The 19114-nt window shown below is 36.8% G+C and overlaps 4 protein-coding genes across 7 annotated transcripts; 1 reads left to right on the top strand and 3 right to left on the bottom strand.

The window, feature by feature from the left end:
• The first annotated feature begins 1225 nt into the window (after positions 1-1225).
• LOC149021701 (large ribosomal subunit protein eL31-like) lies at positions 1226-3619 on the top strand. 4 transcript variants are annotated; one of them, XM_089149907.1, is made up of 3 exons: positions 1226-1334; positions 1559-1667; positions 3224-3619. In XM_089149907.1, exons 2-3 carry the CDS (start codon positions 1585-1587, stop codon positions 3501-3503), a joined length of 363 nt encoding a protein of 120 aa, XP_089006033.1. In that variant the 5' UTR covers positions 1226-1334; positions 1559-1584; the 3' UTR covers positions 3504-3619. The 4 variants fall into 4 exon arrangements, with proteins under 4 accessions (XP_089006033.1, XP_089006032.1, XP_089006034.1 ...); XM_089149906.1 differs by having other exon boundaries at positions 1547-1667; XM_089149908.1 differs by lacking the exon at positions 1226-1334 and adding an exon at positions 1352-1418 and having other exon boundaries at positions 1547-1667.
• A 724-nt stretch (positions 3620-4343) lies between these two features.
• LOC149021700 (Protein phosphatase 2C family protein) lies at positions 4344-6453 on the bottom strand. Its single transcript, XM_089149905.1, has 5 exons — positions 6133-6453; positions 5408-5734; positions 5216-5330; positions 4914-5137; positions 4344-4813 (listed from the first exon to the last, which is right to left on the bottom strand). The coding sequence occupies exons 1-5, from the start codon at positions 6304-6306 to the stop codon at positions 4565-4567; spliced, it is 1089 nt and encodes a 362-aa protein (XP_089006031.1). The 5' UTR covers positions 6307-6453; the 3' UTR covers positions 4344-4564.
• A 3625-nt stretch (positions 6454-10078) lies between these two features.
• Positions 10079-15716, bottom strand: LOC149021699 (subtilisin-like protease SBT4.3). The gene is given in 11 exon segments (XM_089149904.1): positions 10079-10620; positions 10706-10919; positions 11008-11119; positions 11773-11985; positions 12175-12272; positions 12870-13276; positions 13279-13361; positions 13469-13715; positions 13798-13889; positions 15153-15244; positions 15621-15716. Coding segments are annotated over 11 exon segments (2196 nt in total).
• Positions 15717-16902: 1186 nt separating this feature from the next.
• LOC149021698 (cationic peroxidase 1-like) lies at positions 16903-18823 on the bottom strand. Its single transcript, XM_089147479.1, has 4 exons — positions 18614-18823; positions 18266-18457; positions 17631-18173; positions 16903-16980 (listed from the first exon to the last, which is right to left on the bottom strand). The coding sequence occupies exons 1-4, from the start codon at positions 18821-18823 to the stop codon at positions 16903-16905; spliced, it is 1023 nt and encodes a 340-aa protein (XP_089003605.1).
• Positions 18824-19114: the final 291 nt, after the last annotated feature.

Below are 19114 nucleotides of genomic sequence, written 5' to 3'. Positions count from 1 at the left end.
TTACTTTATTATAGGAAAATATTTGGGAAAATTTCAGCGGAATCCTTGAGTTGCCCCTAAAAACAATGCGACCCCCCATGAGTTATTCAAAGTGCTGACGTAATCAATTTATACTCATTAGAAAGACAATAATATCTTTGAATGAAAACCCTATGCTTTCGTCTTCCTCTATCGTATGCAACTTCCTCTTTGTTTATTGTCGTATATTCATGATTCTTATGATTTTTTTTCCCATTTTGTTTTTTTCTCTCTCTTGCCATCTTATTTGCTTAAAATGTAAGAATAATATTGAACATGGATGAATAAAAACTTACCAAGGTCAATGGTGTTACAAATAAGGGGTTCAATTGATACATTGGATAAGTGAGGGGGTGCTGCTGAAAATTGACCAAAAAACTTGTTACTTCTCATGCATGCTTTTTGTAGGTACGGACAATCCTTTCGAAAACCCTTGCCATAGTTAATTTCCATAAACCCAATGCGTCGATGTCCTATTAAATTTGGATCTGCTTCCCACATTGCTATGATAGAAGGTAGATCCACATAACTCAAGGGCCTTCAATTGGTAAAAATCCATACCTCAATAAGTAAAAGATCAAGATTCATCAATGGTTGAGGGCAGAGGCTCGGATAAACTGGTCTTGATGAAAGGCTTTAGTTCCCCAAGGGGCTTAATGATTTAGATATAAAACTCCTGGGAAGTAACAGGGCGCGTAAGAAAAATAAATTCTAAGAGTTGGTATCCTTTCACTAATATATCCATGTCTAATACCTGTTTTTCTTTTCTTGGGGTAGAAATATCGGTGTTTATTGCCGTCACACAAAATCTTGGAAATTGGTTCATATTGTATGCTTTAGTAAATATAACTAGGTTACCAAAAAAATGAAAGTTAATATAACTACCAACATGTGTGATATGATTTTGTAGCAATTTCGTAGGCTTATTTGGTTACATGAATGGGGATTTGAAATGAAATGAAATGAAATTCTAAATCTATATATGCATGGTTGAGAAAATTAACTGTGGAATTTTGTCAAGTTACTTGCATGAATCCACAAATTTCATCTATTTTATATTTAAGCTGAATTTAATTCTATATCCAATGAATTAATTCAAGTTTTTGGGCAAAAGTGTAAAATGTTGCAACCAAACAATCTCGATTAAGACTTTTAAGAGTTAGAAATTGATGGAAATGACCGAAAGACCACGGGTTTAGGGTTTTATTTCTGCTGACCCTTCTTATTCACTTCTTAGCGAAAACCCTAATAAGCTCAGTGCCTCCTTTAGCCATCCCCTCCCCTCACGCTCGTTGTCCATCCGCCAAGGGCTCAAGGTAGTCTCTCATCTTCGCTGCAACTGATTTGAGAGAGTTTTCGTTTTTGTTTCGATTCATACGTTACGTTCATTAGATCAGTCGGTAATGGAATTTGGATATGATGTCATTTCCCCCCTTCCCTACCTTTCTGCTGATTCTTGTTGTTTTAATTGATATTTTGCTTTGATGATTTGATTGGTAATGTAAAGTGAAGGTCTTGTTTGATCCAGATATTGTTGCAGGAATATCTTGAAGAGGGTCTGTGACAATGGTGGAGAAATCAAAGGGAAGAAAGGAGGAGGTCGTTACCAGGGAGTACACCATCAACCTTCACAAGAGGTTGCATGGCTGGTAAGTCATTTTCTCTTTTCCCTTCTGGATCCACCGTTTGTGTTTGTAAGCATTCCTGCTTTGTTCAGAGATTCGTTAATTATCTTCTTGTGATTCTGTTATTTGTGTAGTTTTACTCCTGGATGTCCACGGTTGATTTATCTTCATTTCCTAGACGAATGGTGTTTATATTTCGAAATTAATTGAGTATTTCTACATGATTTAGTTCCCTTAGGTCAGTTCAATGTGGTTGGTGATTTGATTTCCTAAGTTGTATACTGGATTCAAAAACTGTGACTTGGTTGGCATTGATCCAGACCTGCTCGTTTATGTGCAATTTAAGCAAGGCATTGGGAATGACTCTATTGGCTAAGGTCTAGGGTGTTCCACTGTGTCTTCTCAACTCAATTAAATTCACTGTTTACCCATTAATTACGAACTAAATTTGAAGCCAGGGTCCTACAATGTTGAGGATAGCATGAATATGACATTGTCAGTTTATATAATTTGAAGTCATTGAAAGCTAGAAGTTGTTTGGCATGTTCTTTTCCTGTATTTTTTGTGTCGACTATCTAAGTTTGAATATCCTTTCTAGTACCGCCTAAGAAGGACCAAACTGCTGAAAAATATAGAAACTATCATTTTTACCTTATGAGATAATCTAGGCTCTAGACACGATGTTAGTAGTTTGGTGTTTGCTCCTCTTTGTTGGTTTTGAGATGCTTGTAGTATTTGGTGGATGTGTATCGTATTTCCGAACTTGCAGTCTTGTACTGATGATGAAGATGGAAGTATGTTATGAACTTGCGATGTAATTTTTCTTTGATCAATTGGCTTGTCACATAATGGCTGTTGAGCAAGTGATTTTAGTTGGGGATTTTGTAGGCTCTGACAAAGACCTTACCATGTATATATTCACCGTATTGAAATGATTCGTATGAAACTAAACAGGATAAGAAAATGATGCTATCATTTGCATCTAGATGGACGACCAACTGTATGATACAAATGGTTTTTGTTGGGATACAATGTGTAACCAAGCTATATGCTGGACCTTTTTCCTGGTTTGAACCAAAAGGGTAATTTTGGCAGTTGACTTTTCAAAGACAAATGTTTGGGTTGCAGATCTAATAGGCTTTTTTGCACTTCTAGGCTTTGGTCTTGCTTCCTTGTATGGGTTAGTGAAGATGGTCTAGATGTACACGGGAATGTCTTGGCAACTAGCGTTTTATGTAAAGTCTATATGATAACACTAATATTGAGAGATGAACATGTTGGTTCTTCATAGATTACATTGTTTTCATACTGGCCCTTCTATTCTTTCATTTTATGTCTCTTTGTTTCCAATTTGGGTTGGTGAAAATGAAAATAATGCAGTAATGTGGGACTTTAAATCATCAAATAATTTTTGTAAGTAGTCAAAATAGAATTGGTAAAAGTGGTATAAGGATTTTGTGTGCGCTTTTATATTAAATGTGTGTTCTAATTTCAATCTTCTGAGTGGTAATCCGCACCTGAATTCTGGTCAATATGATGGAAGCGCTAAAAATAGTTTTATTGATCTTTGCTTCTAACAGCACCTTCAAGAAGATGGCCCCAAATGCCATAAAGGAGATCAGGAAGTTTGCTCAGAAATCTATGGGGACAAAGGATGTGAGGGTGGATGTGAAGCTGAACAAGCACGTCTGGAGTAGGGGGATCCGAAGTGTGCCGAGGAGGGTTAGGGTTCGCATTGCCCGGAAGAGAAATGATGATGAAGATGCAAAAGAGGAGCTTTACTCACTTGTGACCGTTGCAGAAATGCCAGCTGAAGGGCTGAAGGGATTGGGTACAAAGGTTATTGAAGAAGGGGAATGAGCCAATGTTAATCAGAGTAGAGAATTTAGAGAATTTCAACCAGATGCGGCTGAGAATTTTTGTTTGTTTTAAGACTGGAATCAGATTTTTCCAATTCATAACAGCACTATTTATATTGACGTTTTGTACTGACGACAACATTTATGGCTTGGAATGTTTTTCAATTCCTCGTCCCGCCTTATATTTCTCTCTTCTAATCTATCATTTCACATGCATAGCTCCATTCTAATAAGAGTAATTTCTTTAAATATTTTCTTGAATGTTGCTGAACTGAAAGATTTAGAGATCCAGGTACCAACTACACTGAGAATTAAGGCTGAAGCCTAGCCATGCTTTGGGAGGGGGTGAGTCGGCATTGCAGACTCACAAGTTATTAGAAGCATCATTGACTTTCGTGGGTTGAGATTACATTTTGAGTTTTTGGTGGAAGACTGGAAGGGATTATTTATTGAGAAACATTCAAACTGCTGAAAAGGATGTATTGGGGGTATTAGAAAGTTGGCCTTTCATGAGGTTTCTTCTATGGATGTCTGTGCCTTTAGCTAGTTTGGGATTAGCACTGTAACATCTCAACACTAAAATTTTGCAGAGTAACATTACAGGAATACTACTAAGGATCCCAACGCAGGAATCCTACTAAGGATCCCAACGCGGCATTTAATGGCCTGTTTTGATAGAATGAAATGAAGAAAAGCTGATGAATCTTGCATCTCCCTGTGCTGCTCTGTAATTTTTGGGTTTGGTCGATCTGGTATCTCTTCAGCTTCTGGAACTTGAGACATTGCTATGTTTTTTATCAAAACTATAATATTTTTTTCCTTAAAATTTGGAGCTTTATATTAGAGGGAGGGGAACTCTAATAGAATTCAAGATCTCATAATTAAAAGGTGTTGGTTATTGTCGGATACTTCTTTTTGTATGTATATTAGATTTGAAAGACTGGGCCAACTGAAGCGAAAAGCTTTTTTTTTCTCATTTCTGTTTTTCCGGGTTTGGGGACATGGCCAAAGTTTATGACCAATTCTAAAATATATGATGCTGAGAACTGACACTAATCAAAATCATCCTACTTCGCCGACTCTGGTCCAACTAGTGCGACTATGGCTCTCCTTGGGTAATAAAAGGCCTTCTTGTTTCATTCTCTCCTGCAAGAAGCAGCACAGGACAGTGCAATCATCCATCTTTGAAGTAGGAAATTTTTTGGCCCAGCCAGCTACAGCTGCATTGACAATTGCTTTTGCAGCTTCCTCTTCATTCTCAGCCTTCCACACAATTGCTGCAACTTGCTTGTTACTAAGCACATCCCATACCTGCATCAACACAGAGCAACCCATATGAATCAAACTCCAACCAAGGCTTAGTGAAGCACTCGACCTTCTTCCAGAGGATTTTTGGCAAAATTGATCTTACCCCATCAGTCGCAAGAACAAGAAACTGATCTTTGACTGTTATGCGATGGTATGAGATGTCAGGGACAGAGATAATGCCATAATCTTTAAGCTTGAAGTCGCCAAATGCCCGTGCCATTGCAAGGCCTGGGAAATTATCATTTGGGAGCCATACACGCTGTACATGTGGTTCGTCCTTCAGTGCGAATATACGACCGTTGCTCTTCTTTATTCTCTCAGCCTCCCCTGCATATAGGCATTTTTTAGATTTAGACACCATGTACATATAAGCAAGTAGAGATTGATCTTGAAATGGTTTCTTACCAGGTAAGCTAGGCTTTAGATCAGTTGTCAGTTGAATGACTGTCAATCCTTTCTCAGTAATGGTTCCCAAAACAGCTCTTGAGTCTCCCAGATTAGCAATCATAAGATCTTCACCCTGTTTGAAGTTGATTCAGGATTAAGAGAACAACCCATAAAAGAGAGGGAGAGACAGAGAGAGGTCATCTACTTCACCTGTTGTATGATGGTTACCGCAGTGGTACCACTGAAAGAGAAGTCCAAGTTTTCCTGAAGCTTAAGTTCCTTGTCCATAACCTTGAAAGCACTAATACAGGCTTCTCGCCATTGATGCGACCTCTTTGCTGACACCAATTCACCTCCCTCTTCTCTATCTTCATCATCTTGCTTGCTAATGGCGTCCGCGTTTAGCGTTGCTAGAGCACTCTTTTGGGCTAGAACAAGCGATGGCAAGCGATTTCTGACTAGTTTGCTTACTATGTGGCCGTTCCTTCCATGTCCATCAAAGACTCCATAGAAGACCCCTTCTTCCATTCCATATCCCTTCATTAAGAGAATACCCAAAATATAATTTATAAGGATTCACACCCCAAAAAAGTATATGCACAGTATATAAACCAGTGTCCCCCTTCAACAAAATCATCAGAACTGAAGATGATGAAGACCTCAAATCTCAGAAAGTGGTTTGTGATCAAACATGGCTGAATACTGGATGCCCATAATCTAGAAATGAAACCTACTAAGATTTCTTTAACCACTATCCCCCAAGTCACCCATGATCTTAAAATTTCCTTGAAATCCAGATTCAAGCATTTAAAAAGGAAAGAGGAGGAAAAATAAACTGAACAAAGAGCAAAAAAGAAGCTCTGGTTCGAGGAGTAATAGATGATTAATCTAGTGAAAGATGAAGCAGCATATTCGTATAGACCAAATGAATATACCTGATAGAGGATTGCAGCATCTTGGTTAGGTCCCTTCTTCCCTCGCCGAGAATGGAGAGAACAGAGTTCCAGATTTTCATTGTTCTGTGAACTCTCCTGGATGTAGACTATATTTTCTTGACCATCTCTGGTTTCTTCAATGTCTGAAGACACATTGGAACTGCAGTTTCCCATCTCAGCCGACACAATGTTCTTATCATAAACTCACTTCTATAATCCAAATGAATAATTGAAAGAGTCTCCTGAGCCAGAATCCTTAAGAACCCAAGAAGGATCAAGTCAGCAAATATGTTGGATTTGCAGTAAACGCAACTTGGATTTGATAATCCACATTTTTTTAGTAGTTGAGATAATATTTTAAACCGCCCAAGGGTTCATTAAAGGGTAGATGAGATGTCCCAGTGAAGGATAAATATAATATCTTAAAAAATTCCAATTTAATAACCTGCTGAGTTCCCATTCACATGCACCATGGATTTATTAGCTGTGTCTTATATTGGGTGGTGTCTGCTCTGAGCATCCTTGCGCTAAAGAATGTTTAAAACATTGGTTGCTTAACCAACTTGAGGCACTTTACAGATAAAGATACTAAAGAAAACCTAAAAAAGATGTGAACAGCGGGGTCAACCTTACCCTTCTAAAATTAAAAAAAGATTGAATACAGAAACAAATCATGGATGACTTTCGTCAGGGATATCTATGGTGAATTTATCATTCCAAGACAGACACACTTGGAGATTCCTAAGCCACTAATCAAACCCACTCTTACAGCCTCCTTAGATTTATAATCTGAGGATTGGGTTTCTTCTTTACAGTTTAGAGCATTCAGTGGAGCATTTCATCAAATAGAAAGCAGTATGTGATTAGTTTATCTCAACATGTTGCTATTCTATTATTTTTATGCATTTTTTTCTTCAAGTTGGGTTACCATCTTAAGGGTTCCTTATCATTAATACGTGGAACTAGCACCATATTCAACAGTCACAGAACTGCCATTGATTTTTCAGTGGAGGAGATTTTGGAAAGAAGAACAAACATATCAACATAATCCAAAAAGCAAGAGTGGGAAATGATCCACCAAGCTTGTGTGATCATGTTTTCTATTAAATAACTAAACCCACCAATCTCTGGAATTTGGATCAAAAGCATAAGATCATTTGATGTAGTTTGATTGATGATGGTGCTTAAATCATCCAACTAGCTTGCTGTTTTTTTACCCTTGTTTTTCATGTTATAGTTTTCTAACAAGTTGGTTAACTCTTTTTGCAAATTTACTAAGCTTAACAATCTGAAACATATAGAGATCCACACTGGCAAGCCTATGGTAACATAGTACCACGTAATTGAATCTGTCTTCACCCTCCCTTTTTGTTGTTAGGCCTTTGACCTTTTCCCTTTGTGAGCATTCATTAAATCTATGAATTAAGATTCCCTATTGGAGTAAAGGGTAATCTTATCCTAACACTCCCTTTACTACACGTTTATGATTTTTGTACCTCTAAAAACTGACAAGATAAACCCTCTCTTGAATGTGTGATGGTGAGATTCAATCTAAGATTATTTTTTTTTTTTTTTTTTTTTTTTTTTTTTTTTTTTTTTCTCCTATACTTAGGGTAGATGAATATGAAGTCATTTCAATTTTTCTTCAAATGTGAGTCAGTTTTCTATTTTTTTTAAAAAAATTTGGGAGGGGCCTTGGTTATTTTTTTTTTTTAAATGTGGTCGAATTACAAAACCTAATTCCGTGCTTCTTTTCTTTTTGGGTTAAAGTCTATTTTCCTGTTTTGATGTGCTTCTGATATAGTGATGATATAACTTCACAACTCAATGTTCATGGAGTATCATATTAAAACTCACATTATCATATATGTGCTTCTGATGTAGTGATGGCATAACTTCACAACTTAATGTTCATTGAGTATCATATTAAAACTCACATTATCATATGTGTGCTTTTGATATATTGATGGTGTAACTTCACAACTTAATGTTCAATGAGTATTATATTAAAACTCAAATTTTCATAGACGTGCTTCTGATATAGTGATGACAACCTCTTATATAGAGACACTAAAATTAACAAAGTCCTAGATTTGAGCCGGTGATTTTTATATATTATGGATATTAATGATTTTTTTGTGTGCTTTGCTAACTATTGAAGAGGTTCAAGAAAGCCTCTTTGAGATGAGTCCTCTCAAAACTTCTAGCCAAATGGATTCCCTTCAGCATTTTTTTTTCAAAATTATTAAGATTTAATTAGAAATATCTTATTAAATATGGTCTGTAATTTTTTTTTTCAAACAAGGACTATTCCTTCTATGTTGAATGAGACTCTGATATTCCTTATTCCAAAGAAAGATAAGCCTGAGGTTGCAGATTAGTTTCACCTGATTGCACTGTGCAATGTTGTGCATGAGAGAGCTTACAAAAATTTTGGAGGGGAGGTTGAGGAATTTTTTAGATGATGCTGTAAGATCCTTTCAGGTAGCTTTTACTTCCCATTTGGAGCATTTTAGATAATGTCTTCATTGTGCACAAACTCTACCATTACATTCGGAAGTGCAAGAAGCAAAAGAAGAAAGTTTTGACGTTTAAGTAAGACATGAAAAAAGCCAGTGATAGGCTGGAGTGGATTTTTGTAGAGAGGATTCTTTTGAAAAAGGGATTTCATGAATACTTTGTTCGATCCCTATGGTGCTTGGAAGCATGAGGTTGATCTTATATTACATCCTCATTAATGGTGCATTGTGAGGACTGCTTATGCTTGAACAGGGTATTCGCTAAGGTGATCCTCTCTCTCCTGCTCTTCTTATTTTATATTCTCATGCATTTAGTGGTGACATAACTTTTTTATTTAGTTTTTTTTTATGGAAAAACAATTACAAAGCAAAGAATGTTCTTATAGCCTACATTTAATCTTAAAATCCAAACCCTCTCTTTTTCTTAAACGAAGTATCGGATTGAAAGAGTTTAGATGTCAAGGTTTATTTGATCGCAAAAACGATGAAAAATGAGAGACAACAATTTATTTTCTAATTTGAGAGATCAAGATCTAATCATTTGAATAGTTTGGTTCCTTCATAGACAGTTTTATAAAGTTTTTATTTTTATTTTTATTCAATGTTGTAATTTCAAAACAATAAAAATCATATATTTGTAAGAATTACTGCAAGTAGGGGAGATCGAAGAAGTGGGGAAAAGAGATTTAGAGATATCAAAGGAAGAGGGAGAAAACTGAAGTGGAGATAGAAGTAGTAAATTCTGGTGGATTAATCGAAATTTTTAAAAATGTTAAAACATATTGAAAAATAGTGTTAGATTCTTTTTTCTTTTGGTTGGTAAAGGTGTTGGAATGTGCATGTTAGATTAATTACCCAAAAAAATAGGATTATGTGTTAGAATGGACACATTGGAAAATTTTTCAACCCATTTGATCTTCCTTGGAACCTTTAACCTCAACTGCTGCGATTCTTATCAGGGTTTCTCACTTGATCCGGCGTCCATGGAAATCTTCTCTTGTAACTTCAATTTTCTGGAACTATGTAACAGATGAACATACACATTCAACTCCCATTCCAACTCCATAGTCTCACTTAGCAGAGTCTACATTTTAAATGCTATCTCACCCTATTAAAGTGTTTGTGATTTAGTAGAGTCAGATATAACTAATCTCATCATAAATATAGGATCTCGTCATTTTCTGAAACATTTTCCAGATCTCCAGTTTTATCTAGCTATATTGAAGCCAAGATGAACGATGCTTCAATACCATGTTGGTCTAGCTAGTTCATTATCTTTTTGTTCGTAGGATCAATTTCAACCTAAGGAAGCAGTTGCATTACAGTATGCCCATAAATAATCCAACTGTCTATCATAGAGCATGAGATGGATTACAGAAAATAATAAAAACACAAGCAAAATATTTGTTTATATCATGAATATGAAGTTAGAAGCTGTTAATCGAGTGAACAACAACCGGACTTTTGACAGTATGAGTGCCATCTGACCACTCCAGGGAAGCAAACGCAGCAGAAGATGCTGGAAATTTGGTCCCAGAAATAGTGACCATAAATGATTTAACCTGATTCAATGACTCGAAATGTAGAACAGTAGGATTAACTGTGACATTAAACACAGAATGGGAAGTGATGGATGTCTCGTATGTGGAGTTTGCTGAGCCAACATTCTTAACTATCCTTGTAAAGTTACGAACAAAAGGCTCATCTTGTTGAAGAAAAGCTGTCATTGCTGGATAATTGAGATCCAGCTCCGTCCCATTAGTTCCTGCTGCTTGACAAGTAGTGTTGTTATCTCCTGCTAAAAGTCTTACCCTCTTGGTATCCCAGCCTATATTGCAAAGGAATTTGATATAATCATCTTCTACAATTTCATATACCAGACCCGGATTTATCGCTTTCACGGGATCGATATTCCCAGCCCCATATGCAAACTCAGCATCTGGGTTCTTGGTGGCGTTCATCCGCAAAGCTGTAGAGATTTTATGAGAAAAAAAGTTGGATTAAAGCCAATAAATACGGCAAGCAAATTAATATAGATAGAACAAGTGTATCACCAGTGGTCATGAGTGCAGATTTGATGGCGGAGGGCGACCAATCCGGGTGAATGGATTTAACATAAGCAACAGCACCAGTAGCATGAGGGCATGCCATGGAGGTTCCAGATATTATACTGTACTTCACACTCCTTTCATCACCTTCAACCCTCGATGGTGAAGCAATAGGTGAATATGCAGCCAAGATATCAACCCCTGGGGCACTTATATCTGGCTGTAAGATTAGAGAGGGAGCTCTTGTGATAAGAAAGATAGACTAAATAAATGAGAGGCAATGAAGCAACACACAGAAAGAGAGAGACCTTGAGAATAGATGGTGTGATGCCATTTGGTCCACGAGAAGAAAATGAAGCAACTACTGGAGCAGATGAATCGTGTATCGCCTCACTCTTCAAGATGTTTGCAGTAGGATTTCTATAGATTAAAAAGTATAAAAATGCTAATTAATTGTGCTTAACTAATTATCCTAATAAAATCTTAAAATATCTACTAGACTAGAACCCACATATTGACCAGCGCTACCTGTGTGGCGAAGACCAATTTTCACCATGTGAGATGTTCCAAGGTCCATTTCGGGGACTAAACATGCTTGGGTGGTCACTTTTTTATCTTGGCCATTGCTGTATTGGCATGGATCTTGTTCAGAAATTTGAGTTCTTCAAATTGACTAGTTGTACAGGGGTATTTCAGCCTTTCTACTGCTTAAAACCCACATACTAACTAGTTCTACCTGTTCTGGTGAAGAAAAATTTTCATTCTGTCACCGTGTGGAATGTTACAGGGCTCATTCCAGGGCCTAAACTCATCCAGATAGTCGTTTGGTGGCCAAGGCTTTCTAGGTTAGAGCCTTGTTCAAAATTTCAAGTTTTTCAAAATGACTGGTTATGAACATTATTGAGAGGTCATGTGTTGTCCTTTTTAGGTGTTTTTGGGTTTTAGGTGCATTTGGCTCTTTCTATCTACAAGTTTAAAACCCACTTATTTACCAGTTTTATGGGTTCCCAAAACATCACCAAATAACCAATATTGATCATTAATTCATACTCAAATAACAATTTTGAACTTACATTGTGGAGTTAATGTAGGCCTTGACCTGATCACCCTTTTGGAGGATTAAATGTGTTGCAGCAATAGGAAATACAGAAGAGAAGTCAGAAGATTCATCATCTAGTGCTATTGTCCCTTGAGCACCAGCTCGAAATGGTTCTTCTCCCAAACTCAATTCATCACACAACACAATCTTTCCTGTCACATTCGTCAAGCAGTTACCCCTGCAAAGTCTGAAACACAAAAGAAAATAATCTTTGAATATTATTGTCAAGTAAGATCTATACACAATCTACGCTTTCCTTGTTTTGATTCTTTCATAACAAAAATGATCCGTTTAGATTTCTTTTCTCGTGTGTGTGTGGGGGGGGGGGGGGGGGGGGGAAAAAAAGAGTAATCCAAGGGGTTAGTAAATTCATTACCGTGCTTCCCTTTCATTACATGGTCGTGATATTGCATCTTTTCCATATACTAAAGGAAGACTTGTTCCATTCGAAGTAAAAGAATTAATTGCCATACCCTGACAACAAAAAAGATTACACTTGAATGTGACCATTATAAATTCGAAGCCTACAGCTTTTGGTATTTGACTCCTCTCCCAGGAGGAAACCTTTCCTCCTAATGAGTGCCCAATGAGATATAGATTCAACAATATATAATATTCTAATCCAAGAGTAGTTATTAGATTTGTCGTAACTCTAGGATTAAAATATTACATGTGGATGAATTCTCTGACACATTGAGCACTCATCTATTGCTCTATGAATATCTAAACTGAGCAATAAAAGATTAAAAATAAAATAAAAGCCACAATAGATTTGGTAGGGCATGATTTCTTGATTATTGTCTGTCTGTAGTGCACTTTGTGTCTCCCCTTAATGCCATGTAGAGGGTGGGGGTATGCAATTCCACTATATGTGTTTTTATTGAGCTTGCCAGATTATTATTATTTTTTGTATATATCTTTTTCTATTTTTCCTCTAATAATGAAGAATAACATATGGTCACTTAGATAGTGCTAGTACCTGAGTATAGCAATAACATTCATCCCCACCCTCCCCTAAAGGATAAAAAGAAATAGAAAAATTACTTATCAAAGTTGCATAATGCTTCTTACCTGGATGACCTTTCCATTCCCAAGAACAACCTCATTAAAGAAGCGCCGGTCAGTATTGCTTGCTGCAATAGATAGTATCCAAGGTGCCACACTTGCTACTGTTCGCTTGAATGGACCCTCATTTCCACCGGCCTGTGATGTGAGGATTCCTTTCTGCATCGCATGAAATGCCCCTATTGAAATAGGATCAGCGTCGAACTGAATAAATAAAGTCGGTCCTAACGAAACTGAGATGATATCCACTCCATCCGCAATGGCATCATCAAAACCTGCCAGGATATCACTCATATCGCAACCAGCATCTGTGCAAACTTTGTAAGCTGCAATCCTTGCTGATGGTACACCTCCCTTTGCATTCCCTTGTGCCAATCCATAAAATCCCACATCAGATACTAAGGTACCAGCAGTGTGGAAGCGAGATGTGTTCCATGTCCATCTAAATCCCTTGTTGAGTTATTTTTCTTGGCATAAAATCGAGCACCAATAATCTTGCTGTAGGAGATTGATCGAAAATTGTTACAATACATATGCTTTCTTATAATGGAGATAATATATTATAAACGACTAATATTAATGAAATATTAGACCAAGAGATTTACTTGTTGCATGTAAAATTAAAGCCACCTTCACAAGCACCCTTCCATTTTTTAGGGGGAGCACTAAATCCTTTATCACTGAAACTTTCTGATTCTGGCCATATTCCAGAGTCAAGAATGCCAATAATTAGATCACTCTCAGCTTCAGGTTTTCTTATCACAGCACTCGAAAAACCAATGAAGTCCCAAGATCTGGTTGTTTGTAATTGGAGAGTGCCACTAGGAAAAACGGATACCACACCTTCTTTGCCTGGAATTTCAACAAAGATATTATGATGATATTGTCAAAAACTGAAACCTAATTTATAAATTAAAGTTATTTGGTTAATAACTGGCAAGCTTTTCTCTTTCTTGTTCATTGAGCTTTGTTGCAAATCCATTGAAACTTCTATGATAGCTTCGCACAAAGCTATTTGTTATAGAGCTGCACAAAAAGGTTGATATATTGATAAGAATTTTATAATATTTTTTTAGGTTAATTTAATTGTAGCAAACCATGGACATACATAGCTGTATCCTCAAATGAACCACTTAATTATTATATATGAAACAAAAAATCTTTATCAAGAAGACTTGATTGTTGATTACTTTGCTACAATTTTGTATTAAGTTGACATTCCCATATAACCATTTTGCTCATATTCTTTTATGCTCTAGATTTCATGTGGCTTCTATGAAATTTCTAAAAGAAATAAATTGATCAAATTTCATTCCAAAACCTGAAATAAATAAGAAAGCATATTCAAGAATGGCATTAGGTTCATCAACAGAAATATAATTGGAAAAAAAATGCTTTGAGGAGGAGACTTATGGTTAAGATTTTGATTGATCTATTCTATATTTTTCCCAAAGGAAAATAAGGAAAAAGAATATAGACTCAACTTATCTATACCTTTGCTTATTCTCTCTATACCTTTACTCCTCACTTGAAAGTTTTAACTTTGATTCCCTCCAAATAAGGAAGTCTTGCATATTCTTCTCCTCCATGTTTTAAAATGGCTAAATTACCCTCAAATTTTATCCCCTTTGTCAATTGAATTAATTCTTTCTATTTTTTGTGTTTCCCTTCCTCACTTTTTCTATATATATGACTAGCTATGTTTTTAATTTCCATTTGATGGCTTCTAATAAAAGTGTGTGGGGGGGGGGGGGGGGGGGGGAGTACATCTAATGTTGCTTAAAGGGATCTTATAAGAGGAAGTAAGGAAAAGAATTACATTTAATCGCATTGGATGGAATCTTGTTAAATAAGGAGACAAGAAAACTAAAAAAAATAAAAAATAAAAAATAAAATCCTAAGGAGGAAGAAAAATATATAAAAAATGAAAACCTATATCCTCGTTTAATATTCCTATTAAAGGAGGGAGAAAAGAAAATAAATAATATATCAAAATAACCAATTAAGAGGGTAAAAATATGAGGTAATTTGGCCAAAATATTAAGGGAAAAAAGAGAGGTATATCATACATTTTTCCCAAGGGGAGGGGGTGGTAGTAGTGAACTTTTGAGAGTAAAATTAGAGTAAATAGAGAACAAGTACAAGGGAGAGATTGAAAAATTTCAAGGAATAGTAATCAACTTCTCAAAGAATTAGCATATCAAGATGAAGAACAAAGATCACCTAATATTGCTTGAACATGCATGATTGATAGTGAAAAACATTTTAGATAATTTTTAAAAGTATTACCTTTCCTCGAGAACTTCTGCCAGCATGCTTAGGTGGTTAGATGTAGGAGAATATGCTCCTTTAGGAAGTGCACCCATGTACACAATATAGATCTGCACAGATTATCAATATATGCATGCTGATCAACAACATGATAGAGCCATGAATACAATTTTATTCATCAACTGCATAATATCCATGCTAATTTATTTAAGATAGGATGAATTATATCAACTAGTACATAAGGATACCACTAATCTCATCAAGTAAATATTAGTGACATTGGCCACATAATTCAGCATGATCAACAATCCTACAATGATAATGTCTCTATCAATACTTATATGTAATTCTCCGTATCATATTGATTAAATAATTTGCCCTCAAGATCAGCATAAGAACCATTAACATAGATAAAGATTTCACATCTTACAGGCTCATTGGATAGAAAAGTGCAAGGATCATAATAGAGATTCACATATTACTTGCCTTTCTATCTTCTCCGATGGCACCACACAAAATGCATATTGCACAAATGAAAAACGCAAGAAAAGGAGAAAATGAAGGTGCAAGGAAGTAAGCCATTCCTAAAGGTCTGCAAAATGCTCAATTAGAACAAGCTTAAAAGCATTCAATGAGGAGATTTATTTTTTTAAAGGGGCGAGGTGCTCATATATAGTAGATAGAATATCGCTTGGTTGGTAAGTTGGCGCATTTACAATCCCTTATGTTTTTCCTATTTTAGTTTAAGAATATTGTTTGGTTGGTAAGTTGATGCATTTACAATATCTTCTGTTTTTTCTATTTTAGTTTAAGAATATTGTTTGGTTGGTAAGTTGGTGCATTTACAATCTCTTCTGTTTTTCCTATTTTAGCTTGTCATCCGTACTCATATATTGCTTTATTGCCATATTTTTTTATCAATCAAATATCAGCCTACTTTGTATATACTCCCAAGACATTAACTACTATATATATTTATCAAATTTTTAGCGGTAAAATAAAAATTATTATTAGATCAGAAAAGATAAAATCTATTTGAAAAGGCACATGCTTGACACAAGGTACATGATTGTTTAGTGGATCTCATAACTAAAGAGTGGAGTTGGGCTACAATGTAGTTCAAGCTAGGGAAATAGGGAATTGCCCACAAAACTCAATTCTTTTAGTACAAAATTAAACACACAATCTTCAAATTTGCTAGCGAGCACATTTAAATATATGTAATAATTACCCCTCTGCTTTGAGGATGTAGTCAAGGTGTGCATAAACTCGCATGGGTGATCCTCATTTAAATAAATAAATAAAAGACGCAAGGTATAGTATTATCTAGAAAATCCCATAGACAAGGAGTATATTGGGCACAATGTCTTGCAAGCCCCAAAACAACCCTTCGAGTCAGGAATCATCTACAAAGTTCAGTTCTCTTGGCACACAAATAAACACATGATCTTCAAATTTGCCTCCAAACACATCTATATCCTCCATGAACAAATTCGGCCCAAATGGGTTTCCTGCCAAGTTAATTGAATTGTAAATGCAACAGAGCATTGATTATGTCTTTGTCATTTATTCTGCAAGAAGTTAAGTCTGTTTCAATTCATTTTTGGCATAATATATTAGGGTGTAACTAAATCCAAAACCAAAAAAAAAAAAATTAACCAGTTCAGACCTAACCAAATTAAATTGGATTGAATTTGGATCAACAAATCGCAATCTTAATGGAAGATTGATTTATAAACTAAAACTGTCGGTTCCAACTCATTCTCGATTATGCTTTCCACAATGAACAGGCCAGCTTTTGAAATACTTCCCTTGGCCAACGATCACGTTCCAAATTTGGAATGACCTAGAACAGAAATGTTGAAAAAGTAGAGAAGCTATCTCAAGTTTTTCATTCTGGTTACTTAATTTCAACCTGATTGCTTTTGGTTTGAGGAAAAAAAAAAGAAACATTTGGATTCATTTTATGAGCCAAAATTAACCGAGAAAATTTCTTATTCGCTGTGTTGTTCCTCAGTGCTTGCTGACTTTGCTAGGCTCGTCTCTGTTCCTCTCTCTTATATTCTCCCTCCCTCTCCTTTCCTTGCTTTGGTTATGAATTCTTTATTCATGAAGAAAACAAAAATGAATCCCTTAATATTAAATATATACTTAAATTTGGAATTTGATCCAGAGGCCTTCTGCAGTTGAGCTTCTATTTATGGATCTATACGCGAATAGAAGATGCAAATTAAGTCTCATTCTGGGAGCAATAAACACAGTTTAATAAACCCTTATAATATATTAACTATATATATTGTTTCAGTTCATGCAGTTACAATCGCATTATTTGTAAGTAGACAAAAAAACTTTATACTACTAATGATTCGTCGGGGGGGGGGGGGGGGGGGGGGGGGGGGGGGGGGGGGGGGGGGGGGGGGGGGGGGGGGGGGGGGGGGGGGGGGGGGGGGGGGGGAAAAAAAATTGGTGGAGGGGGGGCGCGGGGGGAAAAAAAACCTTCCTGCAGTTGTTTCTGATCTCCCCATCAGTACCAGTGAGTGGACCCAGATCTCCCATTTTCTGGATTGCATTCGCAAAATCAAACAAGAAAGCAGACGAGTTGGCACCGTAGGTGATGACCTGAAAGTCTGCAGACCCACCATTGTAGAGCTGCTGATCAGAATGCAGCAGGCCCTTCAAGCTCAGTAGGTCCTTGTAATAAGCATTATCAAAAGTACTTTCGCTTATTTTATCAAGAGGAGACAAATTGTCCTCACCGCTGGTAACTGGGCACCTTCTCTTCAGGGATGAAGCGAAGTGTTCATCAATGTTTATTTCTCTGTAGATACGAGCTCTAAAATTTGCACACCTAGCTTGTCCTATGGTGTGAACTCCTGAAAGAGCCACCATTTCCTCCATAGTGAAGCCTTTGTTCGAGAAACTAAAGATGAGGTCACTCAGATTCGATGCTGGGGAAGGGAGGTCAGTGTTTGCTGTGCTAAAGCTTGCTGTAGTCGAATCTCTTCTTCCCAACTGAACTGTCCATGGAAGCCCACCCAACTGCAAGACATGCACAAATCTTGATAAATATGAAAGCATATACATACGAAACAACAACTATAAGCTAGCTAGGGGTGATGAGTGATGCTTACGGCTACAACCGAGTCGCGAGCAGCAACGGCGACAATATCGGCACACGAAACCACACCAGGGCAGATGCTCTCGACTTTGGATTTTATGATGTCTATCTCATCAAACCCTCCAAGTGAATTATTGTTTGGCTTAGCAGTCTTCTCTCCAGTGAAGGTTGGGGTGTCGTCCAAAAGGACAGATGCATCACAACCCTGTCGCACATACACGTAAACATGCAACATACACTGCCGTTAATATCTCTGAAGTGCACTGTAATGAAAATGTATACTGGTAAAACAGAAGGAATGGAAAAGAAATGCTCAAAAAGAACGAAGATCGATCGATGGAGGTAGGGTAGAAAAACTTGCATTCACGAAGCAGTCGTGAAAATGCAGACGGAGAAAATCAGCACCCGTCTGAGGTTCCTTGAAAAGCAGGTCGTCCACAGAGGACTTGATGGTTGATAGAGCATTGGGACATGAAGAGTCATAATAGTTGGGGGATAGCTTAGCAGAGGCCACCCCCAGAACCAGAAACACTGAGAAAATTGCGACCAAAGAGGAAGAAATACAAGCCATGACTTATGAGTCTCAAAGAGAAGGAAAACAGTGGATGAAAAGCACTGCCTCAGACTCCCATTATTTATAGACCCTGCGCGAGAGAGAGAGAGGGAGAGAACCGATCACAGATGGCCTAATGGGCTACCCTACTCTCAGTTGGATAGATATAGCACTGAGGAAGTTAAGTGGAAATTTCCTTTCTACAAAAATAGATAAAATAAATGGAAACTAAGAAGAGAAATCACCCCTCACAAACATTGTCACTTAATGCAACATTATCTCTTCTACTGTATCGGCTGGAAATAGTTC

The sequence above is a fragment of the Hakea prostrata genome, chromosome 3 (genome assembly GCF_041222555.1).
Source record: "Hakea prostrata isolate BN-2017 chromosome 3, UWA_Hpros_2, whole genome shotgun sequence".
Lineage (NCBI taxonomy): Eukaryota > Viridiplantae > Streptophyta > Magnoliopsida > Proteales > Proteaceae > Hakea > Hakea prostrata.
This window is presented reverse-complemented; position numbering and strand designations above follow the sequence as displayed.